Genomic DNA, 23,646 nt, shown 5'->3' with positions numbered 1-23,646 from the left:
ATATTATTCTTAAAAAAGAGTTGATTGATCAGCTTATTTCTCTTCCTCAGGCTACAAGATAGTCTGGAATTCATTAATCAGGACAATAATACATTGAAGGCAGACAATAATACGATTATCAATGGGCTTCTTGGAAACATAGGTAACTAATTTCTTTGTTCACCACCTTATTTGTAAATTCTTTAAGTGTACATTTTGACAAAAGAAGTTCTGAAATAATTCTAAATTATAACAGTTGGGTTATAACATAGAATGCTTCCAAATGTTAAAAATAGAAAAGACTTTTCAACCTAACTGTGAAGCCTTGTTATCCTTTCTTCCTATGTTGGAAAATTTAAATACTTAATTGATCTTTTTTCTTGAGTGTTTAGATGGTATATGACATTGTGTACTTGTTAAAATGTTACTTCTCTATAGGCATTCGAGTAAGATATCTTAAAGTTCTTATAGCTAACTCTGTCATGGTTTCTAAAACAGATAACTGTCCTTTACTCATTTCCTCTTAAAAGAGACTAAATTATTGAAAGATACAAAGATAATTGCCCCATCTGCCAGGCTAACAATAATCGCTGCCATTTATGTAATGCTCTAAAGTTTGCAAAGTGCTTTACAAATACCTCTTTATCCTCCCAAAGCCACTTGGTAAGTAGGTGCTATTATCCCTATTTTACAGAGGACAAAATTGGGGCTTAGAAGAAGTTAAGTGGCATCCCCAGGGTCAAACGGCTTGTAAGCGTATGAGGCTGAATTTGACCTCAGGTTTTCCTGACTCCAAGCTTCTGCACCCTATCTGCTACATGTTTCCATGTTAATTGAAATACGTGGTTTGTTATACTAAAAAAGTGAAATCTTGCATTCAAATAGGTTTCCACGGTGTATGAAAAATCCATTTTTGTGTTCCTGAAAAACTTTTCTTAATAATACCAATATACTTAATTCTTTTGTTACCCTGGTTGTTGTTTTTTATTGAATGTTCTTCTAAGTAATAAGAGCTTAACTTCCTTTATGTGACATTTGATTTAACTTGAAAATCATTTTGACTATGCTGCTGCTCATTACAGTTTCAGTGCTTTTAAGAGCTATGTTGCTGCAAGGAATGTAAAAGCATGAGAATATGAACAAATGCTTCTCTGATTCTCCATTTGAGAATATTTCTTTTAAGAAATTAAATTGTACTAAAGGAATAAAATTTTATATTTTGCCTAATTTTTCTAAACATAACAGTATATTTTTCCCTTAATTCCCTATGTTTTAAACACTTTATTTGCTTAATATATCTTTATAAAAATTAGAATCTCTCTTTTAACTTTGCAGGTATTTTAGGATGAAATAATTTTTACTTTTGAACTTAATGGTTTTTATTGAGTAAAATGAGTATCAATAATAGTGATAGTTTTTTATGTGTGTGTGTGTATATATATATGTATATATATATTTAGTTTCCTAAGTGCTTTCCATATATTATCTCATTTAATCTTCATAATAACTCATTGAGGTAGGTGATATTAGTATTCCTATAATACAAATGAGGAAACTGAGTCTTAGAAGAGGTTCTGTAACTGGTCCAGGGTCAGCTAGGTCTTCTGATTTCTAGAAATTTTATACCTTTTAAAACTGAAGGATTTATTAGCACCTATCTATTATTATTATTATTAGCATTTTACTTTGTACAGAATTCTTATTGAAGTAAAAGTACTATTTACACATTTTAGCCCTACATTCTACAACAGTGTTTTTTCCAGAAAAGGAATGTATTACTTCCTTTACTATAGTTTGCTTCTTGTTGAAAGTATGTCATTGAAATACTTTTCTGGAAACATAATAACATTTCAGAGGTGGAACAATTTTCTAACCATTACAGTGGTGACCTTGGATTTCTTTAACAAAAGAATTCTAATGTCCATTTGGAAATGAGGGAAGTAGTTCTTCCATGTAGGATAGAGTTAGAGTTCTTTAACAAGTTAAAACAGCAACAAAAACCAACCTTGTATACCACATCATGATTTTTAATCGAGAACTTGTGAGGATTTTTCCTTTTTCTTTCCAGTTTAATTTGAGTATACCAAAGTGAGAGCTTCTTAAATTTCTCCATAGCCATGTTGAAAAAAGTTTTGTCAAACCCCAAATCTGGCTTTGGAATGATTTTAAAGATATTCAAATTAGGGGCAGCTAACTGGTGGCCCTGAGACTTGTTAGTTTGCAAGATAACTTTTATTCAATTCCAAGAGAAAGTCTTTGTGCTTCAATTCAAAAACTTCCTGCCATGGTCTCAACCAAGAAATCTTTTATTTTCTTACAGTTTACTGTGGCTAACTTCATGAAGTGCATTTGGAACCCTGGCCTTTGCAGATTCCATTTCCCAGATCTGAATTTTATTTTTATTTCCTCTTTTGTTTCTAGTTATAACTTGGTAGTCATGGATGAACCCATTTCTGCTTTGTTTTAAAGTTTGTGTTTATTACTATTTGTTTTCTATATTTGTTATATGATACTTTGTTTTCTTGGGCATCAGTCTGATGCTTTCTTTTTTTCTGAAGGTGGAGTACCTCTATGGATTCTCCACTGAGGCTATGAAATTTTTACTATTTAAACAAATTATTACCAACCTGAAGGCATCTGAATTTAACAAGGATACTTATTACAGCTTGAACATCAGTTCTTATTTATGTACAATTTGTTTTCCTCCATATCTATTAGTCTGCTGCTGTGTTGCTTTATCTTCCTTTTGAAACCAGGTGCCATTCAGCTTTACTAACCTCATTCTTTCATATGTATTTTACATTTTGCCATGTAGGTCTTTCACAGCTTTGCAGCCCTAGGAGGGCATTCTCTGAGCAAGGCCCGCTCCGCCTGATCAGGAGCGCCTCTTTCTTTGCAGGTTTGCAATGTGCTGTGTGGGTAGACTAGTTGGTGTGACCAAGCTACTAGAATTTTGTAGTTTAGCTTTGGAAATAAGACACCAGTTGAAAGTTGATTAGGAGTATATAAGAAAAAAATACCTTTTGGGTAATATGATCCATCCCCTAATTATGGAATTTGTTTTTACTGTTCCTGGAAATCACATTTTCATTGGAATTGAGTTTTTGGAAATCATATTTTCATGAAATTACATTTTGGTGATGATTTTCTAATATTTCTTTGAGCTTTGGAAATGCCAGACCCAATTTCAGTTAGCTGTTTGCTGCTTAATAATAGGAAGTATAAATTCTTATGTGCCACTCAAGTTTCCTCCGAGGTCTTATTTCCATGGCTAAGTAGCTTTTGTTTCATAGTTCACCAATTGCAAAAATAAAATAAAATCCACTCTTCATTTTCTTGTAAAATTTCTATCCACACTTTGATATAAGAAATTTTATTTTTTTTAAACAAAGACTCAGTTGAACAAGTACCATTAAAATTTCTAAGAATACACATCTCTGTCTTTATTTACATCACAGAATGAGTGATAATTGAGAAAGTATAGAATCTATGCTTATGCTTTTCTTAGCCAACTGTTGCTGTTCTTCTTAATTTCCTAAATAGATTTTTTTGTATGCAATATAAGATTCCATTTGCCAGGCTGAAGTCTTAATGGGACTTGGATAAATTTACCTACTTTTTTTGTTTACAAAAAAGTATGAATTTGGCCTTTGCTTCTTTCTATATTAAATAACGGTACTCAGTATGTTCTACATATGATCTTCAAATAAATCTCTGGGCTTGTTCAGCTTAGCAGCAGTTCTTGGTGTTGGGGGTGTGCCATGCTATTGGAAAATAAAAGATAAATGAATGCATTGAGATGAGCATGATTTAATTTTGATAATTAAAAGGAGTGCCCCCAGTCTGAACAACAGTTGATTTTGTACTTGACAGACTTGCCTTTCTTTACAGTTCACAGCAACCCGATGGACATGCCTGGAAGAGAACAGAATGAAGACAGAGACAGTGGCATAGCACGCTCTGGTAATACGATACATTTGTTTAATAAAAAATCATGAATGTTTGGTATTGTTTCTTTGCTGTGTGATGCAGTTTTTCAAGCCCGATTCTTTAGTGTTTGGTTATCATGTAAGAAAAGAACAGAGGTAGAAATTATTTAATGATATTGTACTCAGTAATGCCTATTTAATAAGTAGCTTTTCACATTTTTCATGGCATTGCTTAGTAAAGAAGTGAGCCTAACTGAACTAGGTTCAGCCAGTGAAAGTGAAAAATGCCTGCATGTTTCCACTGTGTAGAATTGTTTTGCTTTATTTCATTTATTTATTAGGAGGAAAGTAGAAGGAGCTACTGGAAAATGATACTGAAAGGAAAAAAGAGGAGAATATTAATAAAAGACAGTTTCGTAAGTTTACAGAGACTGTGGCAAGAGAACAACGTTCTGCTACTTGCTATAGTTCTGATTTCCCACATAGCGACAATTGAGTATTTTACACAAAGATTTCAACTTTTTTCTGCAGTATGAATTCTTTCATGTAGGTTTTTTTTGATCATCTCAGGACTTTATTGGAGCTATGCTCAAAAAACAGTCTACTCTACTTTGCCCATAGTGAACCTAGTAAACTAATTTTAATCTCTCAAACTTTTGTGCTTTTTGTACGCGTTGTGCCAGTGAAGTTCAATTACTAAATTTGAATTTCCCTGATACAGAGTGTCTTTGAAGACAGAAAGAATTTGTCAAGATATTTCTCCTTTCTAATCCAATAATCTTATTCAGGGATCTTAAGACATACTTGAAGACATTCTCTCTTAAATTGTCCTTTCCTTTTCTATACTTAGATTTTTTTTTCCATTAGGGTAAAATTTTTTGTTATGTTTGACATTATTGTGCATTTCAATCTGTTTATATCTATGTACTTTCATTTTTCCAGGATTGATTTTCTTAAGTTCAGTTTTTTTCTTCAGCAATGAACAATTTGGGGTTAGTTTTATAGCCACAGTTTTCTTTAAAAAGTAAGGTTGTGACATTTGAATATCCCACTTGTTAAAGAATTATTTTGTTAAATATATAATAGATTGATTAATTTATTAATAACCTCTGCCATGCAGTTTTAAATATATATATATATGCGAAACTTAAGGTGACAGTCAAATCTTTATTTCTGATTATGACAATGATATATTAATTCATTTAACACTTTTAAGCTTTTGTACTTAAAGCTTTGAAACTGAAAAATTGCCTTATTTTTTTTTCTTTCAGTAATATATTTTTTAAAAACAAATAAGATTTTAGGGATTCATGAAGAATTGGAGGTCAAAAGTTGAAGGTTCAGTACAGTCCATATTTTGTTGTTTATCTTTTATTATTCTACTCATCAGTTAACATGAATTTTTTATACTCATAAACTATTAAATTTTAAATCATGGATTAAAATTATTCTTTTTGTTTTTATTGTTCTAACAGCATCTCTTAGCAGTTTGCTTATTACTCCATTTCCCTCTCCAAACTCCTCACTTACCAGAAGTTGTGCTAGCAGTTACCAACGACGCTGGCGACGCAGTCAGACAACCAGTTTGGAAAATGGGGTCTTTCCTAGGTGGTGAGTGAATTAACAAAGAAAAGTATTTATATTCCATGGCTTTTTATCAACTTCACTTAAATTTTCCTATCTTTGGCTTTATCTTTGAAAATGTATAGTTGTCAATGTATATTTTTACTGACTCACTTTGCAGAGGTCTTTCCACATTTTCTTGTATGTATTATTTATAATTTTATTTGGAACATTGTATTCTATTAATATACCATAATTTATTCAACTATCCTCCAGTAATATGCCGTGTTTAAAAATAGTTTATTATGTATTTAATTTCTTAACTAAAACTAAATCAGCATTTATTAATAACTTTTTATATTTAAAAATTAATTTCTCTATGCAGTATTCCTATAATATATTACTGGTACCTACTGTATAGTTTCATTCTTCATTTATCTCTGTTATATATTTGTTCTTCCTTGATCATTGTTGTAGTCAATATATGTTCTATTCCCCTTGTTCTGTTTTCTGTGCTTTATATAAATTTTTGCAAATTTCTTAATATTCTTCATATAATTGTAATGATTTTGTTGTAGTATTCTCTCAAACTGATGTATCATAATATATTCAGCCATTTACCAACTATTGGACATTTAAGTTGTTTCCAGTACTTTTAGGGTATATTTTGCAAATTGGGCCCATTAGGTCATAGGATGTGATTATTTTTATGACTTGTCTATTACTGCATAGCTTTCAAAAGAAATTCTATTAATATTTTTTCTTTGTTACTGAAATACACAATAAGAAAAAAGAAACAGTATACTGAAACTTAAATATGTAATAAGAAAAGGAAAAAAGCATGTCATGTGCACAGCAGAATGTAAGAGAAGATTCAAAATATATGGCAATAAATTTCCATTTCAGAAAAATCTATATAATTAGTACTACATGTTGTGTTGAGAGTTGTCTGTCTTTGCTTCCTTGTTAGTTTTTTTGTTCTCTGATGTGCACTTTTTACTTTGTTCATTTTGCCCACTTCTTCTCCCTCCCTCCCCTGCCCCCAGATGGCTACAGTTAAGTGTGGATATATTTATATATATGTATAGATAGATATACATACATATATACGTACACACACAGATATATACTTTCCCTAACAAATTCTACTTCTGATCTTTGTTTTTACATTTATGCATATCTCTTATTTCCTATCCCTCTGAACTCCTTTACTTTGCTTCTTTATTTCCACCCTCTACCTTGCCTTCCTATTACTTAACCTAGCACCCCCTCCAAGGTTCCCTCCCTTATTCTCTCAATACCTTAAATCTAAACAGTCTTTTATACTCCCCTTGATTCTTTAAATTTTCAATGCCATCATTATTGTATATGTACCCATTTCTTCATAATCCTACTAGTGTCATACTTTTAACTATTTTTTACCAAATTTTGGCAAGTATAAAGTAGAACCTTGAAGTTGTTTTAATTTGTATTTATCTGATAATTAGTGAGGTTGAATTTTTTTCAAGTAATTATTTAAATATGTATATATTCGTTTGTGAATTGCCTTTTCATATCTTTTGACTACTTGTTCAGTGGTGAACTACATATTTTTCTTGAATAATTGTATCAGTTCCTTATAAAATTTAGGTAAATCAGGATTTTATCTGTTATATTTGTGGCCAGTAATTTCCCATATGATTTTTTTCCCTAATCACATTATTTTTGTAGTGTAGGATTTTCTTATTTTATGTGCTCAGATCCTTTGATAATCAGATTCTTATCTTCTGTCATTTCCTATTTAATAACCAATTACCTATTCTCAGTTTAAAAAAAAAAAATAGATTGTTCCCTCTGCCTCCATAGCATGATTCTCATATGACCCCTTCTGTCTACTCAGAAAGCCACCACTTTAATTCATTTAATTCTCATTTAGGCCAAAGTTGTCAAACTCACTGTGCATGGACCACAAAATTCCTGAGTATAGCCTGAATCAGATTAAAATGTAATTGGAAAATATTTAACTAAGTCAATATGTGGCCAGGAGGGATCTATTTCTATCTAAGTGTAATACCACTGACTTATGCAGTGGCTTACCCATTCAGCTCCCTCACTCTCTTCCCATTCTAGTACATAATGCTGTCATAGTGCTTGACCATGTCACTCTCTTATTCACTAAATTCCAATGGCTCCCTGTTATCTCTAAATAAAATATAAACTCCTCTGTTTAGCTTTCAAAGCTTTGTACAATCTGACCCCATCCTATCTTTCCATTCTAATTGGATAGTACTCTACTTCTCAAACTCTTTATACAACCAAACTAGCCTTCTTTCTGTTCCTCAGACATGACTTTCATCTCTGTGCCTTTACACTGGCCATCCCCCTTGTCTGGAATGCTCTCATTTCCTTCTTTCTGCTTCGTAGAATCCCTCTCTTCATTCAAGATGCAGAGTGAGCACCAGGTCCTATGTGAAGCCTTTCCTCGTGCTCTTTAACTGCTACTGCCCTCCCTACTAACCTACATTATATTTCACTATCTTATAGTTATCTTTATTTAATTCTCTATGTTTATTGTATAGATATTTATATATGTTCTTATTATCTCCTCAATTAGAATATGTGCTCCTTTTGATTAGAAACTACTTCAGTTATTGTATTCATATGTCTAAAAAATAGTATGACCCATAGTAGGCACTTAATACTTATTGAATGATTTCTTTTATAATTCATTTTCTAAGACTAAAATTTTTATGATATATGGTATGAGTTAAAGTTATACATTTATCTTTTTTTATGTTGCTGTCCAGTTTTCCCATTTTCCTAATATTTAAGTGACAAATCTTTACCCTAGTTTTTTATTTTCTCTAGGTTTCCTTTGTATGTTTATTTGGTTCTGTTTCTGAGATTTCTCAGCACAGTTCCTGACACATAGTAGGTGCTTAATAAAGCCTTATTGATTGGTTACTCTTTTGTTCCACTGATCTTTATTTAAATTTGACTCAATATTAAAATTTTTTTAATGAGAATTACTTAGTATAATAGGTTTTAAAGTCTGAAAGGGCAAATTTTACCATCATTTTGTTTCTCTCCCTCTAAACTGACCTTGGACATATTTGGTTTTTTGTTTTAACTTTTTTTATGATTAAACCCACCTCTACTTAGGAAACTGTTGATATTTTCATTGGCATTATAATTAAATCAGTTACAGAATATTATCATTTTTACTGAATTATTTGGAGTTCTTAATGACCATGTAGCTCCTCTTCTGTCACTACAGTTTTATAGTTCTCCTTACAAAAAGTTATATTTGTGGCTAGATAAGGCATAGGCTATTATTTTTAGATGGAGAGATCTCCAACAACTGATCTACAATTGGTAAGGAACATCAAGAAAAAAGATTGTTTAGCTTTACCAAAAATTTGTTTTGCCAAATGCAAATGAACTATGAAGCTTACAGGTTGTAAACCAGAATATTTAGCTTTTGAATGAGTTCCAAATTAGTTAAAAATAAGTTCTGCCCCAAATTTTAACTCTATAGTAAAATTTTACATAAAATTTTTCCGTTATAACAGTTAATATGAAAGTTTATAGGAAGAAAATAGACAAGAAGTTCTTTACAAACCTTTTTAATTGTTTTGACTTTTTAAAAGAAGACCTTAAGATAAAGTCCATTATTTAATTACCAAGAAAATTCAATAAACATTTAAAGTAATTACATAAACTTTTTTATAGGTCAATAGAAGAAAGCTTTAATCTGTCAGATGAAAGCTGTGGTGCAAATCCTGGAATTGTTAGGAAAAAGAAGATTGCAATCGGTGTAATTTTTTCACTTTCCAAAGATGAAGATGAAAATAGCAAATTTAATGAGTTCTTTTTTTCACACTTTCCTCTCTTTGAAAGCCACATGAACAAATTGAAGAGTGCAATAGAACAGGTAAGTACTTTTCACATTTAGTTATACATCTGTTTATCCTTTTTTAATTTATTACCTACTGTGTTAGGAAGATGTTCATTTATTCATTCAGCTGGGGATTTTCTGCCACATCATGATATGTACAATATTGGAGGCTATGGATATTTCTAAGACTCAGTCCTGGCTTTTATTTTTACATTTCTTAAAATTTAAATTCCTGTTTTTATTGAGTTTCAAATTCTCTCCCCCCTCACCTCTCCCTTCCATTAAGAAGGAAACATGTTGTTCAAAACACGTTTCCATATTTGCCATCTTGCAACCAAAAAAAATTCAAGAAAAATAAAGTGAAAATAATATACTTCAATCTTCCCTCCAAGTTCATCAGTTCTCTCTCAGGTGGATAACATTTCACCATGAGTCCTTTAGAATTGTGGTTCATTGTACTGATCAGAGTAGCTAAGTCTTTCATGGTTGAGCATCATTACATGAATGCAGTTTACTCAGAAGTGTATTCTGATTCTGCTCACTTCCCTTTGCATCAGTCCATTCTGAAACCTTCCTGTTCATCATTTCTTAGAGCTGAGTATTACTCCATCACAATCATATACTACAGCTTGTTCAACCATTCCTCAATTGGTGAGCATCTCCTCAATTTCCAGTACTTTGCTACCACAAAAAGAGCTGCGATAAGTCCTGACTTCTAAAAAGATGATAATATAGTATGTGGGTTGTGACGTAGACATCATTGTAAAATCAGAGAGTCAGAAAGGTGTTAATGTTAATGGTAATTCAAAGGAAAAACAGAACATTTCCAATGGAGGTAGGGGGATGAGAAGGAAAAGATTCAGAAAAGTTAGGTGTTTTTTTTGGAAGAAATAGAATTTGTATTGAACCTTAGAGAATGGGTAGACTTTTGCCAGGTAGAGGAAACAGTATATGGACTAAGTCACAAAAGTTTTGGGAAAATATACTGCAAGTTCAGAAAGACAAGTCTATTAAGGACCTGCTTTATGCCGGGTACTATGTCAAGTACTTGTGTATACAAAGAAAGCCAAAAAAAACCAGTTTCAACTCTCAAGGAACTTCACAGGCTAATACAGTAAAGAACGTGAAACAATTGTGACAAAACAAAGTGTACGTGTAGTAAATTGGAGATGATCTTAGAGAGAAGGCACTGAGATTAAAGAAGATTGGGAAAGGCTCATGCAAAAAATGGAATTTTAGCTGTGACCTGAAGGAAACCAGAGAAGCTAGGAGGCAGAAATAAGATGGGGAGAATTCCAGGCTTGGAGTACAATGAAAATGTACTGAGTCACAAAATGGAGTGTCTTGTGTGAGGAACAACCAAGAGATCAGTGTCCCTGTATCATAGAGTACAATTAGGGGAATAAAGTGTAAGAAGACTGGAAAGGGGGAAAGCAGGAGGAGGTTATGAAGAATTATAAAAACCAAATAATGAATTTTCTATTTGATTCTGGAGATAATTGAGAGCCATTACAGTTCTTAAACAGAGAAATAGTATGGTCAGACCTGTGAGCAGAGGATAGACTGGAGAAAGCAATTGCAGTAGTCAAGGGGTAAACCCCAGGATGGTGGCAGTGTCAAAGGAGAGAAGGAGACATATACAAAAGATGTTGCAAAGGTAGAATCAATAGGACTTGAGCAACTGATTGGATATGAGGGATGAGAAAGAGTTTGGAATTGAGGGTGACACGTAGGTTGTAGGCCTTGGTGACTGAGAAAATGATAGTGTCCTTGACAGCAATAGAAAAATTTAGAAGAGGGGAGACTTTTTTGGGGGGGAGGAGATAATGAATTCAGTTTGGCAAATTTTGAGTTTAAGATGTTAATGGGACATCCAGTTCCAGAAGTCCAATAAGCAGACTAGAGATGTGAGTCTGAATGTCCAGATAAACAGATCTGAGAATCATTTGCATAGCGATGGGAATTAGACTCATAGGAGCTGAAGCGATTATCAAATGAAATAGTTTTGAGAGAGAAAAAAAGAGGGCTTAGGACAGAAGAACCTTGAGGGACAACAAGGGTTAATGGGTATAGTTTAAATGAAGATCCAACATAGAAGACTGATAACGAGTGCTCAGACTCAGAGAAAAAAAGCCAAGAGAATGCAGTGTCATGAAAACCTAAAGAGAAGTAAGTAGCAAGAAGATGACTGATAGTATCAGACACTGCAGAGAGATCAAGAAGTACAAGAATGATTTGGCAATTAAGAGATCATTTGGTAACTTTGGAGATCGTCATCATAATGACGGAGCTTGTCCCTGAAAGAGATATAGAAACTGCACTTCCTTCCCTTCTTGGAATATGTAGGGACTGAGGGTGTGGGACATTTTATATACTGTTAAGCTTAATTGACAAGTAGATTGGTTTTACTAAAATACTCTTCTTTTTTATAAGATTTGCCTCTTTGGGTAAGGGATAAGGGAAGATATATTTGAAAATGAAATGGAAAAAAGTAAAAATAAAATTTCATTTCACTATCTAAGAGAAAGAAGAACGTATTTTTCAGGATTAAGATCACAGGGTTTTTGACTGTGCCCTGGGTATATGAATGGGAATAGTAAGAGGTATTGGAAAGGCTGGAGCTGTATCAAATATTGTTAACAGAAACCTCACCTCTAAAATGTCAGAAACCAGTGTGAGCCGTTTCTTTTTAGTTACAGGCAAATCACTTTGGTTAACAAGGTAATTCTGTAAAGCTCACCGAGTTTCACAACTAACTCCTTTACGTTGACGTTGTATGCTGTGACAGCTGCGATGATAGAGTCAAAGTATGAAAACTGAACTCTTTTATAACAGTCAGTGACAAGTACAGAGTATAAACCCACCATAGATACGTGGGCCTCCTCTGTCTTTCCCTGGATAGGAAAGTTGGCAGTCTGCTCAAGGTTTTCTAAAAATAGGGGTCTGGCTTCCTAGTTCTATAGACAGGTGAGAAAGGAAATGTGTGAGTTTGTTTTCCCTTTTCTCTCCCTACTTTGACCATGGTTACTATAAAAATTATATATTTCATGATTATTTCAAGGCTATGAAAATGAGTCGAAGATCAGCTGATGCCAGTCAGAGGAGTTTGGCATATAATCGAATTGTTGATGCCTTAAATGAATTCAGGTAAGTATTGTTTTCTGGCCTTATATGATGTGGTTCTGTGTCTAGGTGTACACACACTATCTTCTGTCCTTGTTATTCTTACATACTCATCTTGATATGAGTATTTTTGAAACTAGTGAACCCAATATTCAGAATTAAAATGAAGCCTAGTGAGTTAGTAGAATACCAGTTGTACATGGAGTACAGTCATAACAATGCTTAGCTCAGTGACTGGCACGTAGGAGGTACTTAATAAGTGTTTATTGAGTGAATGAATGTGTTTGGGAGCCACCAATCATAGAGTTTGAATCCTGGGCTATCTGAGGAGGAAAACATATCAGGAAATAATCCTCCTTATGTTTGTTAATGGTCAAATAATTAGATCTCCAGCAGACACGAGTTCTCTCTTATTCATCCTAAAATACATTTATATCCCCAAATACCAAAGATCTCCCCGGGATATAATATTTTTTTTCCTTTATGTTGCAGAAGGCACTTAGATACATTTCTTCTTAGGCACAGAGTTAATCTCCCCAGTTAATCTCCAGCGTATTCAGAGTTTTGCACAGACTTACTCTTAGATTCTTGCTCTTTTCAAAAGTTAATACAGTTAATTGAAGGGAGAATGGTAGTCACAGTTTTGCTGCCTACTTTATCCATAGCTAATAGTACCCCCCCTAGCCTGACCATCAGCTTCAGCTTTATATTAGAATGCTGTGGCTAAAGCTGTGGAGTTATATTTTTTAGGACAGTATTCTGAAAATATATTTCCAAAAAAATTTTTACAAACTTATTTTTAGAATGAATATCCATTATTGAGAATATTCATTCAAAACTTTTTAGGAAACACTACACTATAATAAACTTGTGCATCAAAGGAATAGGCCTAATTTTCAGGAATATTCATTAGCAAAGACTTTAAAATCTTTAGTCAGTAATCTAAGTTTGCTTTAAAAACAGTTATAAAATATCTTTTAGTTGGTGACAGAAATAGCATTATTAAGTTTATCTGTATATTTACTTATGCTTTTAACTTGATTTACATCTTTTAAATAGGCTACTTATCTGAAGTCTTCTTTTGGTTTGATTTTACTTAGGTTTAGCCTTCAAGCTCCCTTGTGAGTTTAAGTTCTTCTCATAAGTTTTCTTTGCATTCTAGAAATATTATAAAATGTGGCAATGCTGATACATCTTTGGGAATGCACTCACTCTCTCTTTCTACATATATACATATATGTATACACAAATATGCATGAGCATTAGTTTTTCAGCATATTTAATGTTATGTGTCTGGACTATATTTGTAATATATTATTTCCACCCAACTGTAATGAATTTCCTTAGGCATCTTTTATTGAGCAGATTTATTTCCTTTGAAAATGTGTTAAATGTGCACAAGAGTAAAAATATAAGTATTCATGAATTCTTCTGCCTTCAGTAGTTTTTAATGTAGGACATTTATGATGTCATCCTTTTCACTATTGTTTTATACTTCAGATTGTTTCTGATCAAATACAAAATGCCAAGTATTTTATTAATAATTTATTCAGATGTATTGAATTGTGGGTCTTTTGTGATGAGTAAGTAAAGTAGAGTATAGAAATAGAGATTAGACCTTTGATTTAAATTAGTTTAGGGAACTCATGGGTGAAGCAACTCCCTCCACCAATGTAGGTCAGTCAATATGTGGCCCACAGGTAGCCTAGGTACAGTTTAGTGGCTTCATTTTTATTTGAGTGTGTTTATACTATACTCCCTCTCAATGTGGAGTTATAAAAATAGAGAAAACAGCTCTAATCATTGAGTATATCATAGGACTATAGATCTCAAACTAGAAGAGGCTTCAGAGGCCATCTTACCAATTTCTTAATTTTGCAGATGCGGAAAGTGAGGCCTGGAAAGATTTTGTTTTGCCCAAGTTAACATAGTATCTGAGAGAGTACTGAAAGCCAGGGCTTCTGATTCAGAGCCAACACTTTTTCTACTGTGCTATGTAGATCTCCATTCCCTTATCTTGAGAAAAGAATTTATTTTTAAGATCAAGTACCTAAAGTTAACTGATGCAATCAAGATATGTTCATATCTGTGCATATGAACAGTTATTACCTACCAAATTTAAGCCAAGAAAAAATCATTTCTTATTTCTACTTAGTTATTTGATTTTCTGTTTTCCCTTTTTCCTTATTTGAAGTAAGAGATCATATACAACCCTTTGAGTCTGCATTTTGTAGTTTTTGAGAAATTTTGAATTTATGAATTTCTATTATCCCTTCAAATAAATAAGTCAGATAAAGATATCAATACTGAGTTTACAAACATAAAGTTTCTCATAAAATTACAAAATGCCTCATTTTTGCCTTAGCCTTTTCCTTGTCATTACAACTTCTATTCCTTCCCATCTCTTTCTGTTCTTTATTGTTCTGTTCTCACTTTCCTCTCTTCATAATTTTGAACTAACTAGCACAACTACGTACTGTCTTTTTATCCTTTTATTCTGTTCTCTTTTCCTATTACCAGTATTTGTGCCTTACTCATCCTACTCCCTGGGTTGCTACTACATCCACTTTACTTGTTTCTAATCTTGTGCCACTGTCTTTCATCTTAAATCTCTCCCTATTTTGTTACTGGATCCTGTTCTGTTGCCTAAAAGTGTGCTGCACTTCTCTCCTCCCTTAAAAACCTTCACTTTCCCCTGCTGTCTCCTAAAACTATTTTATCTCTTACCAGATTCACTGGCAAGCTTGGTCATTTATACTCATTGCTTCTGTTTTCTCTCCATCCACATACTTTTCAACCCCTTGCAATTTGGCTTCCATTCCTCACTCTTCAACTGAAATTATTTTTTCAAGAGTATCAGGAATTTCTTAACTGCTAATCATATGTGATTAGCAAACCTTCAGGCATAATGTAAATGTTGCTATCCTACTACCTATTTGACTTGTCTACAACTTTTGACACTGCTAACTACCTACTCCTCCTTGAATTCTCTCTTGTTCTTTTTGTTTCTGTGACATTGTTCTCTCCTGATTCAGTTCTTACCTGTCTGTAAACCATTCCATCCCAGTTGATGAATTGTTATCCATATTCCCCTAGAGTACTATTCTAGACCCTTATTTTCTCCTGTGGCTCCAGTTTCATCCCTTCCCACCAGTTCAGCTATCAGTCTCTGTACAGATGATTTCTAAATCTATATTACCTAGCCTCAGTCTCTTTCTTGAAGTGTAATCCCAAATATCCACCTTGAAGTGCCATTTTCCTGGAATAATGCAACATGAACATAGTTAAGTAAACTTAACCACAAGATTATTTGTGGAAGAAGGCACTAAACTGGGAGGATTTTTTTTTAGACTGGAAGGATTGAGAAAGGTATCTGAAACTCAACATGTACAAGCTAGAAGGCCTTCCCCTGGACTTCTTTATCACCATCAACTTACCCAGATCCATAACCTTGAAATAATTCTAGTTTTCCCCCTCTGTCTTAGCATAACTTCATAAACTCCCTTGAATATATAGCATTTACCTCTAGGCATCACCGCTTTCCTGGACTATTGTAGTAAGTGTCCCTGCTTCTAATCCTTGCTCCTTTCAACCTACCTTCCACACACCTGCTATATATTCTGTCTCCCCATAAAATTCAGACTCCTCAGCCTGGCATTTTAAGATCCTCCACAGTCTAGCTCCAGCTTGGCTTTCCAGCATAATTTCACATTAATTCCTTTCATGCATTCTTCATTCAAGCCAGACTTTTGCTTGTGTTCCATAAATTCAACAGACTTCTCCCCACCTCTGTGTCTTAACATATATTATCATCCTTCTTGAAATGAAGTCCTTCCTCATCTCCCTCTCAGAATCCTTTCCTTAGGATGATAGGATCATATTTAGAGCCAGATGGTACCTCAGAAGTCATAAAATTTGACCTCACTTTAAGGATAAGGAAACTCAGCTCAGGTACCACATCTTCTCTGAAATTTTTCCCATTATTCCATTGTTCTCTTTCCTTCCTTATACTTCCTAGTTGGTTATTTTTGTGTACATGTTGTATCTCCCCAGGACTGTATTACCTTTTTGAGAGCTAGAACTACGTTTGTCTTTGTTTTCTCAGACCTGCTGTATGCCCTTGACAGATAGGAGACTTTTAATAAGTGCTTATTAAATTTAATTTAATTTATCTAAAAATTTGTCTGTTGAAGTACAAAATTTTAAGTTCTTTTTAAGTCTATAAAGGTGGTATAATGCAGGGATAGAGAACTTGCAGCCTTCAGGCCACATATGGCCTTCCAGGTCCTTGGGTGCAGCCCTTTAACTGAGTCCAAGTTTTACAGAATAAATCCTTTTATTAAGGGGATTTGTTCTGTGAAGTTTGAATTCAATCAAAGGGTTGCACTTGACGATGTAGAGGGCCACATGTGGCCTGGAGGCTGCAGGTTCCCCAAACCTGGTATAATGGATTGATAAGGGGATTTTTGAATGGGATAAAAATTCCTCTGAGTTATATGGTATAATAGAAAGATTGTGACTTGGAGTCAGAGAACCTGGAGTCAGATCTGATGTCTAATACTAAAAGTTTTATAGTATTGTGTTAGACAGGTAGTGTTAAGAGTGCTAGACTTAGATTAAAAAAAGAACTGGGTTCAAATCCCATACTAATATTCGGTAGCTATAGAACCCGTCATGTATGTAGCCCTCTATGTGTCTCAGGCAACTCCCTTAAACTTATCTTCTAAATAATAGATGAATTGTAGTCAAATCTCTGATCTATATTAGGAGTTATGACCTGAATGGAGATTCAGCATTGAATTCCCTGGGGTGACAGAATCATTGCTCCTTCACATATTTCCTGTGTTTGCAAATAGAATTGTTTTAAGACAGTTTCTTTATGATTCTAAGCTATGAATTCTACATAATTTATTAAGTAGAACATTGGTGATTTTTTTATTTCATCGTTTTTTAAAATTTAGAGTTTCCTATCAAATATTTGTTATTTGTTTATCTTGTTATGGCATATATAGGTGAGAAGAATCACTTTAGGTTCAAGATATCAAAGTTATTATATTCTTAAGGTCCTGAGAGAAGGCTTTGGGATTAATTCAATTTGAGATTATATTCTTGCTATCCTTTAAGTTGCATCCTATTTATGCTTAGGCTGTAATTTTAAAACTTAGAATAGTTGCAAAGTTATAAAAACACTGAACCATTCTGACTAGCCCTTGTGATGTGCAAAATAATGTAGGAATCCCTTCTCTTTCCTTTGCCATCCTCCAACTGAGAAAAGTCAATTCTATGGCATATTTGTTTTACACAGCCTGTATTCTCTAGGCACAGGTGTGTTATCAACTTAGTGTTTATATCTCATTTTTCCTACTTTCCTAACTGAGATCACAGCTGAAGAATTAGACGTGAGAAGTAGAGGTGAAAACTGGTTTCAGCTTGAATTTCAGGTGGAATTCAGCATAGGAATTCAGGAAATTCAAGGTAGAATTTCAGAAAGATAGATTTCTGCTCAGTATATGGAGAAATATACTAATAAGAACTCTCTATAAGTAGAATGGGTTGTCTTGGTGTGAGTGATGAGTTCTCTATCACTTCAAAGTGAAGAGGGATATTGTAGAAGGAATTTCTCTTTGGATATATGGGTTGTATTTGATGACTTTTGAAGTCTCTTGAGACTCAGTGATTCCAGAACTCACAAGTACTCTTTTTAATTGATTGAAATCCTAAATTTTGTTCATTTATTCCCATTTCTATTTGATGCCATATGCTCTTAAAATAACAACTACTAAAATAGTTCTTCCTACACGTTTGACTTTTCAGCCTGACGGATAGGATTGAAAATGGCATAAGAAAATAAGTTTTCTTGAAATTTTAAGTCTCCCCAAATTCTTTGAGCGTTGTCTGTCCTAATTAAGGATATTTATTGCCTTTGACTCAGAATATATCCAGACAACATAATTCATCAATTTGAAATGGACACGTCAAGACCAATTCTCTCATAAAAGGCATACATGAAGTATGGGGGTAACATTGAAAACTAGATAACTATGGTGATTTGGGTAGCTTATAGACAGTTTTGCTATATACAACTCCATATAAATTAAGGCCCTGCATAGTTTGAAATAAAAATGTTATATACCAACATAACATTCTGTTGTGACTTCCTTGTCAGTGACTTACAAATTGCCTCTCTTATTAACATGATAGTATTTTTGAGGCAGGGCAAACTTCTGATTGCTTTTAATGCATTTAAAGTTTAACCTGTCTATGCTTTAATGGCAGCTTCTTTCCTGAATTCAGCATAAATCTTGTAATCTTACATGAAAGGAATGTGAAATGAAGAGTCAGAGTTTTGGCTTAAAATGTTGCAGTCTTTATTATCTCACTTATAATTTCTATGTAGACATAGACTGAAGTAGGTCATCCCAGAAAGAGTTTATAAAAATTCCCCCTTTTTGCCTGAAAGGATTAATCTGAGCGTGTCAGTTCTGTTTTCTATTTTTTGTTTACAACTGCAGAATAGTAAATCCTTGCCCTTGGTTTCAGGACCATTATTTACATATCTGGTATTGAGGGTTCCCTTTACTGCAGTCACATGATTATTGGCTTACTGCCAAGAGAATCTGCTTGGCTAGGAGGAAGCACTATCAGTTACAGATGCAGCCAGTTACCAGAATAGTAAATAATGTCACAAGACCCATTTATTCCTCTCCACAAAAACATGGTTTGGAATATCTTGGGTTTAGGATGGAAGCAAAGTTTTATTTTTTCTCCTTCAGCTAACCAGAGGCAAATATTTGACCATATTTTATTATTGTAATAGAGTTCATGGGTTTTTGCTTATGAGCTTTGTGGTTGGCTGCACCTCATAATGTGAAGCCTAAAGGCATGGCACTTTTCCCTCTTGCCTTAAATGATACTTAATTTTTTAAACTATTCACTCTGAGGCTGTAGGAAGTGTGAGCCCTTAACTGAATACCCCACATACTTTTATGGACTCTTACTGTTTGAATTAATCTCAATTCTGCAAACATTAAGATCCTGCCACATGGAAGGTATTCTTTGGATCTCTGCCTTCAAGGGACTTACAATCAAATCCAGGGGTGTATAGGATATAAATAAAGTAGTGTGATGTAAGTTAGAATGCAATAAGGACAAAAAAGAAATACAGACACAGTATTCTATGAAAATTTGAGGAGGAAAAGATTATTTTGGGGAGTAGAAACCATAGAACACTTCTTGTAAAAGGTGGTACATGGGCTAGGTCTTGAAAGAAGTTTTTTTCAACAAGGAAAAATAGAAGCGTATTCCAGTTCTGGGGGCTGGGTTGCACTAGTGCTTAGAGATGGAAGAGCGGTCAGGATAAAAACTGCCACATGTTCATTTTGGCTATAATTCTGAGAATATGAACAAAAGTAATTTGAAATAGAACTGGAAAGACTAGTTCAGGGGTGGAGAACCTGTAGCCTTGAGGCCACATGTGGCTCTCTACATCTTTGACTGAATTACACTTCACAGCACAAATCCTTTTATTGAGGGGATTTGTGCTGTGAAGTTTGGGTTCAAAGGGCTGAACTTGAGGACCTAGAGGGCCACATGTGTTCTTAAGGTCGCAGGTTCCCCACCCTGGTCTAGTTGGACTGTTAAAGACCTTAAATGCCAAACTAAGGAGTTGTTTTTTTTTTTAATTCCATAGTTATTAGGGAGCCATAGAAGGCTTTTGGACAGAGTGATAATGAGGGACTTTAGGAGGATTAATTTGGCTTTTGTATAAAAGATGGATTGGAGGAAGAAAAAACTAGAGGCAGAGAGACCACCTGAGGCTATTGCAATAGTGTAATCAAAACATAATGATGACTTGATGGAGTGGTGATAGTATACCTGAAGAGGGGTATGCCTGGAAGATACAGTGTGGAGATAGATTCAGTAGACTTGAAAACTGATAAAATATAGGGCTTGAGAGAGTGAGAAGCCAAGGTGACTTCAAGGTTTGATCTTGAGGACCTATTTCATGATCTCATCAAAATAGAAATTAAGCTGAAAAGGGTAGGTTTTAGGAGGAAAATGATGAGTTCATTTTTTAATATGTTAAGTCTAATGTGCCAGAATGACAATGAGGTGAAGATGTCCATCAGGCACACGCAAAGGCATGTATACATACACACACCAAAAGAAAGAATGTAGCAAGAACAAGAGGCAAAGACGGTGCCTTTGTGGAACATCTTCAGTTAGGGGAGAGGGAGAAGAAAATAAATCAATGGAGAACAGTGAGTTTTCAAATGAGTAAGAGAACCAGATAGGGGAATGTCACAGACATAAACCAAAGTAGAGAAAGCCTCCCTACCAAAGAAAGGGAGTTTAATAGTGTCATGGGCTATTTAAAGGTCAAGGGAGAATGAGAACTAAGAAAGGACAATTGGATTTGGCAATTAATTGGTCATTGGTGACCCTTGGAGAGAGCAATTTCAGAAGAGACTTGGATGGAAGCAAAATTGCAGGGGGTTGAAAAGTGAGTAGATGGTGAGTCAGTCGATCTAGCAAGGGTAAATTTCCTTTTTTTAAAAAGTTTAGCAGTTAAAATAAGAGATAGAGCGCTATCACTTAAGTAGATAGTGAGGTCAAAGGAAAGGATGTTGTAACTTTTTGTTTTGTTTTGCTTTTAGAGGGAGGGGACTTGGCCATGTTTGTCCGCATGGGGAGAATCCATAAGAAAAGGAAAAGCTGAGAATGAAATATAGAGAATGGAAATGATTGCTAGATTAAGGTCTCAGAGGAGGTAGAAGGAGATAGGAATTAAGGGCCAAGTGAAGAAGATAGCCTTGGCAATAAGAAAGCCCATCTCATCTTTTTAGACTGGATAGCAGAAAGACTAAATGAAAATTGTAGAGAGAGAGTAGATTTTAAATCAAAGTGTAACTAGAAAAAAGAAGGTAGTTATTTTAATTATTCATAAGAATAAAATGTTTAAATAAAAGCTATTCAAAATCCTTGAAACTTAGGAGGAACACAAATCATAGTATTCCACCTATCTGTGTTTGCTGCCCAGGAAATCATTACCTAGCAGAATTTCACCTTTATTACTGAAATTTTGGGGTATAAGAAAATGGATTAAATAACCTCACAGTCCTTTTTAGTTTGAATAGTTTGTCTTCTTGTTCAGCTAGAAGTAATGGACTTTGAGTAAGTGCAAAAAGTGAGAACAAGCCATGTCTCACAATATATGCAACTAACAGAGAGCATATGAGGAGGAAGCAGTTTTCCTAGATTATATGTGTTGTTCAAAGCAGATGCGTACATTTATTCAGGATCCAGAAATTCCTTTACCTATGTTGAGGTTTGTATGTCCTAGAAGAGTAAATTTTGGCAAGACTCTTACAAAACATGTAAGTCATGTTTTGAGACATGCCCTCAGTTCGGGACCTCTGTATTTTCTCTTGAGAGCTGACTCTAACCCAAAGACCAACACTTGACTTTAGTTCAGTTCTACAGATATACATTAAACACGTACTGTGTTTAAGACATTGTGAATACACGGACAAAACCAATAGTACTTTCCCTCAAGGACCTTACATTCCCTGGGAATGGAAAACGTCTGTACAATTAAATATAATAGAAGGTAAATCATGGTTTAAAAAAGCATTAACAACTGAGTATATTAAGAAGAGATTTGTATAAAAGATACCAGAAGCACCTTAAAGGAAAACTAGGAATTTGAATATTAAGGGAATTGAGTATAGTCTGATTTGACCAGATAATAGAATTGATGATAATAGGACAAGGGGGAGTATCAGGTGAGCCTGAAAAAAAGTTGCTCTAAAAGCAAAACAAAACAAAAGATTGAGAGAGCTTGAATATTAGGTACAGCAGTGTGTGAATTTTAATCTGTAGGCATTTGGGAGCTACTAAAATATTCTGAGCAAAGGAATGACAAATTTAACAGATCTTATTAGGTAGTTTATGATGGTAGTTTAAGATACCTTCAGGACCACCAGCTGGATATGATGTGGGACTGAAGTTCAAGAGTGAGATTAAGCTCCTCAGATAGATTTGGAAGTTAATTGTGTAGAAATGATGTGTGAATCCAGAGGAATTCACCAAGAGATAAAAGCTAGAGAGATCAGAGAAATTGTGAAGTGCTACGTGAGGTACTAGGAGAGTTATTCTGGGGAGGGGGGGAGGGCGCCAAGGAATACTAGACACAGTTTTCAGGTCTAATACCTAAGCAACATTAAAAAATTTGTTGAATTTATAGTTTGTGGAGTTGTAGTTTTACATTGTAGGAGTTAAGATCCAAGATAATATAATGAATCTTTTGTTACACATATATCTATAAGAATTTTGAATTTCTCTAAATTTCTTTTTTAGAACAACAATTTGCAATCTTTACACGATGCCCAGGATTGGAGAACCTGTCTGGCTCACAATGATGTCTGGAATCTCAGAAAAGAACCAACTTTGCCATCGTTTCATGAAAGAATTCACTTTTCTAATGGAAAATGCTTCCAAAAACCAGTATGGCCATTCTTTTTGTAACTAATTACATTCTTTTAAAGAAGTCAGCATTTCACTATTGAGCAGATATAGACTCTGTGAGATATAAATAACAAGGGTACAAGAAAATCAAACATAGTCTTTCTAATTAACATAGTTTCTTTTTATTTTGTTTAGTCTGTGCCTGCAATTTGGTTAGTAAAGAGAACTCCTTAGTGTGGAAACTCCCTCTACCTATAGAGATTGGCAATGTGTCTGTAATTTATGATCTTATTTCATTGCTTGGGGAGCTGAAAGGTTAAGCACTGACTTTGCACATGGTCACACAGCTGCTAGTATGTCAGGCCAGTAAGTATCACAGGTTTTCCTGGCTCTGGGGCTAGCTCTCTAACTACTACACTATGCTGCTTCTCAGTTGAGAATTATTAGCATAAAGAGATATGCGGTAGGAAACAGAGCCAGTTAACCATATGACCAAGGAATGAGGACAAATTAAAGTAAATATTGAATAATTTGTATTTCAAAAGTTATTTTCACTGATGCAACTCACAACCCTATATAACTTAATAGATGGTCTCTGAGAGTTGCTGTAGCCAAAATATTCATCAGCTTTCAGCCACCCCGCTGAGTAGTCTCTTCAAATTTAGCTAGCCAGTTACTTGGCCAAGACATTCATTTTATTTCTGGACC

The 23,646-nt window shown here is 34.1% G+C and overlaps 1 protein-coding gene across 2 annotated transcripts in view; it reads left to right on the top strand.

Moving 5' to 3' along the window:
• FNIP1 (folliculin interacting protein 1) overlaps positions 1–23,646 on the top strand; it is a 135,047-nt gene that overhangs the window by 97,451 nt on the left and 13,950 nt on the right. The window contains exons 6-12 of one of the 2 annotated variants that reach the window (XM_072629973.1): positions 51–142; positions 2,795–2,878; positions 3,871–3,942; positions 5,384–5,519; positions 9,183–9,384; positions 12,410–12,495; positions 22,831–22,977. In XM_072629973.1, the coding sequence (XP_072486074.1) occupies positions 51–142; positions 2,795–2,878; positions 3,871–3,942; positions 5,384–5,519; positions 9,183–9,384; positions 12,410–12,495; positions 22,831–22,977 (819 nt within the window). The remainder of the gene's footprint in view (positions 1–50; positions 143–2,794; positions 2,879–3,870; positions 3,943–5,383; positions 5,520–9,182; positions 9,385–12,409; positions 12,496–22,830; positions 22,978–23,646) is intronic. The other variant, XM_072629974.1, reaches the window with a different exon arrangement.

Source organism: Notamacropus eugenii, chromosome 1, assembly GCF_028372415.1.
Source record: "Notamacropus eugenii isolate mMacEug1 chromosome 1, mMacEug1.pri_v2, whole genome shotgun sequence".
Classification (NCBI taxonomy): domain Eukaryota; kingdom Metazoa; phylum Chordata; class Mammalia; order Diprotodontia; family Macropodidae; genus Notamacropus; species Notamacropus eugenii.
This window is presented reverse-complemented; position numbering and strand designations above follow the sequence as displayed.